This window comes from Malus sylvestris, chromosome 3, assembly GCF_916048215.2.
Source record: "Malus sylvestris chromosome 3, drMalSylv7.2, whole genome shotgun sequence".
Classification (NCBI taxonomy): Eukaryota; Viridiplantae; Streptophyta; class Magnoliopsida; order Rosales; family Rosaceae; genus Malus; species Malus sylvestris.
In genome coordinates, this window is record NC_062262.1 from 31,405,500 (window position 1) to 31,413,637 (window position 8,138).

The 8,138-nt window shown below is 39.8% G+C and overlaps 3 protein-coding genes across 5 annotated transcripts; 1 reads left to right on the forward strand and 2 right to left on the reverse strand.

Annotated features, from left to right (window-relative positions):
• Positions 1-288: 288 nt before the first annotated feature.
• On the reverse strand, positions 289-1,823 carry LOC126615293 (epidermis-specific secreted glycoprotein EP1-like). The gene has a single exon (XM_050283105.1). The coding sequence runs from the start codon at positions 1,789-1,791 to the stop codon at positions 469-471; it is 1,323 nt and encodes a 440-aa protein (XP_050139062.1). The 5' UTR covers positions 1,792-1,823; the 3' UTR covers positions 289-468.
• A 1,153-nt stretch (positions 1,824-2,976) lies between these two features.
• Positions 2,977-4,546, forward strand: LOC126615292 (EP1-like glycoprotein 2). The gene has a single exon (XM_050283104.1). It carries the CDS (start codon positions 3,018-3,020, stop codon positions 4,389-4,391), a length of 1,374 nt encoding a protein of 457 aa, XP_050139061.1. The 5' UTR covers positions 2,977-3,017; the 3' UTR covers positions 4,392-4,546.
• Positions 4,547-4,610: 64 nt separating this feature from the next.
• Positions 4,611-7,723, reverse strand: LOC126615294 (uncharacterized). Of its 3 annotated transcripts, none has more exons than XM_050283106.1 (7): positions 7,532-7,723; positions 6,599-6,767; positions 6,471-6,519; positions 6,247-6,373; positions 5,912-5,982; positions 5,733-5,805; positions 4,611-4,995 (listed from the first exon to the last, which is right to left on the reverse strand). In XM_050283106.1, the coding sequence occupies exons 2-7, from the start codon at positions 6,759-6,761 to the stop codon at positions 4,882-4,884; spliced, it is 597 nt and encodes a 198-aa protein (XP_050139063.1). In that variant the 5' UTR covers positions 6,762-6,767; positions 7,532-7,723; the 3' UTR covers positions 4,611-4,881. The 3 variants fall into 3 exon arrangements, with proteins under 3 accessions (XP_050139063.1, XP_050139064.1, XP_050139065.1); XM_050283107.1 differs by having other exon boundaries at positions 5,723-5,805; XM_050283108.1 differs by lacking the exon at positions 4,611-4,995 and adding an exon at positions 5,038-5,253.
• Between the last annotated feature and the right edge of the window lie 415 nt (positions 7,724-8,138).

Sequence of the window (8,138 nt, forward strand, 5' to 3'; positions counted from 1 at the left end):
ACATGATGCTTCAACAGGTTCCTGAGTCATGGTGCTTCAATAGGTAGTAAATACTCAGTAGTTTCATGGCTGGGTTAGCGTCCTGTAGATTATCCCTTGGGGGGGGGGGGGGTGGTGGTGGTGAAGGGAGGCCCTAATTGGTAGAAAAAAACCCGCAACTCCTTAAGGTTATATAAATTTAATAGTAGGCGAGAATTTACGAAAAAGATTCTTTATATTCATAGCGTTGGAGAAACCGTTTTTTTTTTTTTTTGCCCAATATCTTATTGCATGAATAATTGATCCAGATTCTAAGAATAATAATGTCTTCAAATAAGCATGAGTAATCAAATGAAATAAAGCAGCTTGATAAGACCCCATACCTAGAGCTAATATCATATAACCCAATTGAGACATTGTAGAATAAGCTAAGAAAACAAGAAAATACACACTAGATTGTCATTCCACATTGTACATTCTCTCTGTGGCCTAGTGGTTAGGTGCTTTGATGTAACCCACATGCGTGGAATTGGCAACTTTGGTTAAAGTTTTCAAATCATAAGCAATCCAACACTTTGATGTGTCTTGGTTGTAAAAGTAGCCCAAACACTTGCAATCCAATGTACACTTCTTAGCACAATCACTCTCTTTGATTGAATCTCCCTTTGCGTACTTGCTCAAGAAATGATCAACCCCTTCAACTTTGTAGTAGTGGAAGCTCTTTGGATCACAAGAAGTTAGCTTCTCAGGCTCACAACTCTCGCTCCAACCCAACAGTCCCTTAGACGATGGGCAAGCAACACATTGGCTGTCCTCACAAATGCCCAACTTCCCGCATCGCTCCGGCAGTTGGCACCCGTTTTCCCATCTCGAATCTTTATCGAAAAGCGTGAAGGTCACCTCCCATGCACCGTAACGAACTACTTTATAGTAAGTGTGAAGCCTCAAATTTCCATCCATTTCCAGCCTAAGGAATGTTGATGTGCTATTGTAGTTGGGTCTAGCAAGCATGACATTTCCTCTGGAGGATGAGTTTCCTGCTACATAGTCCAAGCTCAAGTCGTAAGCAAAACCCTCATGAGCATCCGGTGAACATTTCAATGTCACATGGTTCAATGAGCCCTTTTGGACACTAATCCATTTGGAAGATGTGAAGTAAAGTGATGGTCGTGGGGAGTTCTTGCTCTTGTAGTACATAGCCAAACCTTTCGCCTCCATCACCAAGCTATAAGACCCGTCCTCGTTTTCTGCCTCCGATGCTCGACTCACAAGCTTGCTTACTCCCCCGGCACGCAGAGATTGACCCACCAACAAAGTGTTTGATGGGTAGTCAAAACTTTGCCAAACAAAGTTACCCTTTGAGTCATAAAGTACCATATTGCCAGTTGAAAGCAAGTCGAAGCCTACGACACCTTTGTTGGCGGTGTTGCTTTGCCAAGCCACTCGGCCATCGGCATTGGCCAAAACAAGATTCCCATCAGTCCCAAATGTGAAGGTGGCATTTTCGCCGACAGGTTTCCCCCGGTTGGCTTCCCAAACCCAATAAAACTGCGACTCCGACCGCCTCAAACCCATGCGTAGAGCAAGAGTGAAGGCATTTGGGGTGGTGTTGTAGAAAGCAAGTTGGAAGGGGGAGGCAAAAGGATCAAGCATCCGATAGCTTGCATCATATTCTGTAATGAAAGGCCCAAATTCCCCTTCATTGACGTACTTGAAAGTTTGATTTGCTGGAACTTTGGCTTGAGCAATGAAAGCAAAGAGTGAGAAAATGAACATGCACGGTAGTGACATGATTAGTTGAGGGGAAGACATTTTTCGGTGGTTTATGCTGTAAAGCTCTGGGAGCAAATATATATATACATTGACAAGTTTATAATTTGATTTTTTTTAACAAACGATATTATCTACGTTAAAGAGGAAGGGGTAGGCTTAGCCTCCAAATGAGCTAACAATAACGTGATTCAAATTCACCTTTGACGATAATTGAACTTAAGACCTCTCACTTACAAGTGAAGAGGAATACCACTAGATAGTAGTACTAAGTTATCTGCAATGCAAGTGATAAGCTTGTCATCTGCAATGCAAGTGATAAGCTTGTCTGGACGCCAAGCTTGACTTGTGCTTGCCCTCGCAATCCAAGAAGATATGTCTTACATTAGCACATGTGGAGTGACTCAGCAATCAGGATATAATTTTGTTCTGCATCTTAAAGTTGTCTCCCCAGCCAACCTGCACTGACTTGTCATCTAGTACCTTCTCTCACTGAAGGTATATACCCTACACATTTAGGGCATCCAAGTGGCATCAATTACAAGTTATTTCGCACTCATCTTTCTCATCCTATATTCTCTTTTTTTCTAGCCTTGAATAAATCATCCGAGAATCAAGAGACGTAAACAAGAAGCAGAATGCAGTAGGAAATAGGAGTGTGAAAATCACCATCTATTTTAAATAATGTGACAACGTTTTATTCAACGAGTACATTTGGTGATCCTGACCTTATTGATATATTCTCACTAGATAATAGTACTAAGTTATCTACAATGCAAGTGATAAGCTTGTCATCTGCAATGCAAGTTATGAGCTTGTCTGGACGCCAAGCTTGACTTGTGCTTGCCCTCGCAATCCAAGAAGATATGTCTTACATTAGCACATGTGGAGTTACTCAGCAAACAGGATATAATTTTGTTCTGCATCTTACAGTTGTCTCCCCTCCCCAGCCGACCTTCATTGACTTGTCATCTAGTACCTTCTCTCCCTGAAGGTAGATACCCTACACATTTAGGGCATCCAAGTGGCATCAATTACAAGTTATTTTCGCACTCATCTTTCTCATCCTATATTCTCTTTTTTCGAATAAATCATACGAGAATCAAGAGACGTAAAGGAAATAGGAGTGTGAAAATCACCATCTATTTTAACTGATGTGACAACGTTTTATTTAACGAGTACATTTGGTGATCCTGACCTTATTGATATATTCTCACTAGAATTACCTTATATAATCCTCCACAAGAACGAGTAGCAAATATCACTAAATGGCAACTAAAACTTCACTTTCAGCTGTTTTCCTTTTCTCCTTCATTGCCATCCTCTTTGCCATTCCCATTCAAGCCCAAGTCCCTACAAACCAAACCTTCAAATTCATCAACCAAGGCGAATTAGGAGGTGGAATCGTAGAATACCATGCTACCTACCGCGTGATCCAAACAAATTCCCACACCTTCTACACACATCCTTTCGGGTTATGCTTCTACAACACCACCCCAGATTCTTACATACTCGCTATCAGAGCCGGTGTTCCCAAGGATGAAGTGCGGTGGGTCTGGGATGCAAACCGGAACCACCCGGTTCGCGAGAAAGCCACTCTCTCTTTGGGTAGAGAGGGAAACTTAGTCCTCGGAGAAGCAGATGGGACTGTTGTTTGGCAAACCAACACAGCCAACAAAGGTGTCACAGGCATCAAGTTACTTGGAAACGGTAACTTGGTTCTCCATGACAAGAATGGAAGATTCATATGGCAAAGCTTTGATTACCCTACTGATACTCTTCTACTGGGGCAATCAGTCACAACTAATGGCCGTAACAAGCTTGTTAGTCGCAAATCTGATACCGATGGCTCTGATGGGCCATACAGTATTGTTCTGGACCACACCGGGTTCACTATGTACTTGAACAATACTGGCCAGCGTCTTATCTATGGCGGGTGGACAGGAACCGACTACGGAAGCACTGTAACCTTTGATTTTGACATTATGGATGGGTTCGATGATGGCATTGCTTATGAGCTTGTGCTCAATGTAAACCAGGACATTAACGCTCCACCACCACCACCACCACAAAGCCATAGGCACCTCCTACAAGTTCGTCCCATTGGCAACGCACACCAAATCAACCTTAACAAGCTCAACTACAATGCTACATACACATTTCTAAGACTCGGGTCTGATGGCAATCTCAAGGCCTATACTTACTATGACAAAGTGAGAAACATGAAATGGGAAGAGAGCTTTGCATTCTTTTCGAGCTATTTCATTAGAGAATGTGCATTGCCATCTAAGTGTGGTTCGTATGGGTACTGTAGTAGGGGCATGTGTGTTGGGTGCCCCAGCCCGAAAGGGCTTCTGGGTTGGAGCAAGGGCTGTGCAGCACCAAAGTTGGGACAGTGTAAGAGTGGGGCAAAAGCGAGCTACTACAAGGTTGCGGATGTTGAGCACTTTCTGAGTCCTTATTTGGATGGGGGAGATGGTCCAATGAAGGTTGGAGAGTGCAGGGCCAAGTGTGATAAGGACTGTAAGTGCTTAGGGTTCTTTTACAGGGAAGATACCTCTAAGTGTGTGTTGGCACCATTGCTTGGGACTCTTATAAAGGACGTGAATACTTCGGTCGGTTACATCAAATATTCGAAGTAGACATTCGATAATTTTAGTGTGTGGTTCCTTCTGTTATTGTACTTAGTATGTTGCTTTATGTAATGGCTGGCAGAATAGTCCCTTCATAAATGGCGCATAAACTACATCAGCCCTTAATTTGGCAGATTAGTTGCAATGAATAACTAATTACCTGACTACGAGCGTCACATATACAGTTCTATCAGAAGAATGTAATGCTATAAAACAATGCAAAGGATGTACTGCAATTTTCTTTATTAAAACCATCATTATTTTCTGAAATAATATAACTTTAATGGTATACATGATACGGAAGCAGGGGAGAAAATGTACCAATCGTATGCGTTGAAACTGCCAAAAGCCACAAGATATCAAAGCTGTGACACCCACAAGCAAGGAGTAAGTGATGGGTAATCTCGTATGCACCATGATAGACAGCAGATTTCAATGTTCTCTCTTTTTCATCCAGGATCGGTGATAAAAGAGGGGAATTTGCAAACTTTATGACAAGTCATGAAACTTCCCTCAGCTTTTTGTAATCTTCAAGGCTTAACAGCGAATCCTTGACTTTGAGCCAATCTGCTGGCTTTGGCATGATAATGGCAATATATCCTTCTCTATCTGCCTGGAATGGGACAAATAAGTATGAAGAATGAGCCACCAGCCTACAAACCGCAGCACTAGTATAAAGAACTAAAACTACTGTCAAAAAGTGTAAAAAGGAAGACGCTAAGTGAAAAAGAAAACACAAATCAATAGATGTGATGGCCAGATGCCCTGAGAGGGTAGGTATCTTCGGATGTAAAACTGCAGCATGGATAAGAGTAGAAGCTTGTGGTGTCTTTTCAGTCCCACAAGACCAAGTTACTTAGGAATTCTAAGCCTACACCATCACAACCGTCAATGCCAGTCTTAATCAATCATAAGGTTCAGAAACCATCCCAAAACATTCAATCAATAGAAGTAGCATGCATTGACTCAGATCAAACAAAAGCTACCCCAGGTATGTTCAAACACAAAATATCTTCATGGTATTTCAGTACCAAAGGAATGCTAACCCCCCACCTCTCCCTCTCTCCTCTCTCTCAACATTATTTGCCTGAAATGCATATCATTGTTCTTGTGTTAGCATTTCTCATCCTTTTATCCAGTGCAGTATCTAGTCTGTAGGCACTAAACGATGTTTACAAATACAAACATATGGAAGTATAGTGTCACAGTTACAGGCGTTAAGTACAAAAAGAGGAAATATGCTTAATCCTACCTACGTTGATTCCATTTAACAATAATGACTCCAATGGTACAGATCTATACAGTAAAAATCTGACAACCGCTAATAAAAGGGTATTAACTGATTCTTACGGCTGAATTAAGCAAATCTGGCTGCTTGATTAATCTATCATTCACTTCCAATAGTGAACCTTTTACGCAACACCTGTCAAAAGAAACTACAACTTCAAAGCTCATATATGGAAAGGAGTTGAATGCAGAATAATGAAAACTGAAAGACGAAGAAAGCATAGACAAAAATAGGTTTCTACCTCACAATATAAGTAGCATCATTGGTGCAAACTTTACACAAGGCTGAGTTGGACTCCAAGTGTTGTGCATTCTGCATAAGAACAATTTTCATATATTACAAAATCACAATATAAGAACTGACACCATGCCTCATCAAGTTTAAGACTCCACAACCTAAAATATTATATACTAAAAGAGATAAAAGCATAGCAATTACAGATTATGTAAATGAACTAGAATGATAAAGAAATTGTCCAGAAAATTAAAAGAATAAATAAATAATTTCTACAAGCTACTAGCTCAGAGAGCAAGAGAACCTAGTTTCCATCTTTAGAATTAGAGAAAGAACAGATACCTTCTTGCGTTTTCCAGTAACCTTTATCCCACTACGATCAGATTTCCCAACATTGAAATCAACAGCTGTGATACCCCCTTCTTCCTTAAGAGCCACATGTGTTGGAGCCAAGCCAATCACACACAATCTTGGACATAAAATTACAATTTAAAAACAATCAAACTTCACTTTTGAAAAGTTAACAAACAGATATGAAACAAAACGAAAAAGGTTGGGTTTTGTACCCATTGGCATGGCGATAAATGTACTGGTCATGTCCTGGCTTCATAAAATCTGGACACAAAAACAGATGTTTTAGCTTTACACAAATAGTTGTGCTATTAGAAAATCAAATGAACACATTAGGAAGAACCTGGAGCGAAATAAGAGACAAAGTTGGATTCAACAGAAGAGGGAGGGATGAGAGGCAGATCTTCTGCTTTTGGTACAAGAAGTCTACGCAGCTCGGGGTCTTCTATTTCATGTTCCTTTTGTTCTTGTGCATTGTTTGTTTCATCACCGATGTATTCGTTCATTGCAATCTAGCATGACGAAGAAAAAATGAGACTTTGAATTTTGTACAATTTGAAATAGAAGATTAAGAATTCTGGCATCTGCCTAACTATTCTACCGTTGAAGCATTGTTTGGATTCTGGAATTGGGAACATGGACGTCATTGCCAAGCCACGTGTTTCCGCTTGCTACTTAAGTTTGCTTTATTACTATCAGATTACGATTAACACCAACAGATTTTTTCATCTTATGTTCAAAAAATGAGTTATATCTCTAAGTATCATTATCGTGTAAAAGGGTAGATTTAATTTTCCTTTTTACTCATGATTTCCTCTTCAAAAGCACTGATACTTTTAAAATCCAAATGCCATTACATACGCACAATTATATTAGCAGCTAAATAGATCAATTAAAATTTTTAATTAGTTAATTTAATTTATTTTATTTGAGCAGCCTAATTTGATATCGAATTTGCTATCCACGAGATTCGAACCTAGGACCCTTCACTTCTAAATGAAGAGGAATATCACCGAATCATAGTACTGAATGGCTAATTAGTTAATTAATTAAGAAAAACTTTATTAGCTGCTGAATTGAGGCGAAAGTTAGCAAGCATTACAGAAAAGTTTGGAACTTTCACCAAACATAATCGCAGAAAATCCAAAACAGTACGAAAAGAGATTAATTTTTCCATTAATTGGAATTTCAAACATGCAGCAGTGTTGTGCATGAATCTACATACACAAGGAAGACAATTAAATTCAGAATTTAGAGAAAGGGGGGAGAAGATTACCAGAAAATTGAAGTATTTTCCCGAGAAACGAAGAGAAAGTGTTCGATAAGTTGAAGAATTGTATTGCAATGGAGAGTCTGGAGACTTGGAGCTGGGGAAGGAAGGAAGCAGGGCGGGGAAACTTTGCCCGGACTTTACTCCGTGAGGCGCAGCGACGTCGTTTGAAAGGGTTAAACCCTAACGACCACTTTTTTGGAGGTTTAGGTTTAGTTGCTTTGGTTTGGGCTTCTTGATAAAGTCTTTAATGTTTTTTTCTTGTCGGGCTTGGGCTTCTTGATCAAATCATTAAACTTTCAAATTCTGTCTTTGAGTATGAAGTTCTTCTTGAAAAAGTACTTCCTGAAAATTCTACATGGCAAGTGCTTTCAAATAAAAAACAGTTCAATTGTTTGGTTTTTTTTAGATTTTAATAGGACTCGATTGGAAGTACATTATTTATACTATGATATCGTGTGTTGTTTTTAAACCTATAAACACCAAGAGCACCACCACACCTCCATGAAAAGAGACGAAAATTAAGATTGAGAAAATGCAAAGTGAAAGAGAAAAATTCAGGATTAATTTAGGGTTCGATTTTGGTAAGCTTTATTTAGGGTTCGGTTTTGGT

What these genes read in the sequence shown, in the direction of transcription:
- LOC126615292 (XM_050283104.1), top strand. Translation starts at nt 3,018, where the DNA reads ATGGCAACTAAAACTTCACTTTCAGCTGTTTTCCTTTTCTCCTTCATT.
- LOC126615294 (XM_050283106.1), bottom strand. Translation starts at nt 6,761, where the DNA reads ATGAACGAATACATCGGTGATGAAACAAACAATGCACAAGAACAAAAG. An exon ending in TTACTGGAAAACGCAAGAAG is followed by an intron (nt 5,983 to 6,246) that starts GTATCTGTTCTT and finishes GTTCTTATGCAG; the next exon opens with AATGCACAACACTTGGAGTC. An exon ending in CAGATTTGCTTAATTCAGCC is followed by an intron (nt 4,996 to 5,732) that starts GTAAGAATCAGT and finishes GTCCCATTCCAG; the next exon opens with GCAGATAGAGAAGGATATAT.
- LOC126615293 (XM_050283105.1), bottom strand. Translation starts at nt 1,791, where the DNA reads ATGTCTTCCCCTCAACTAATCATGTCACTACCGTGCATGTTCATTTTC.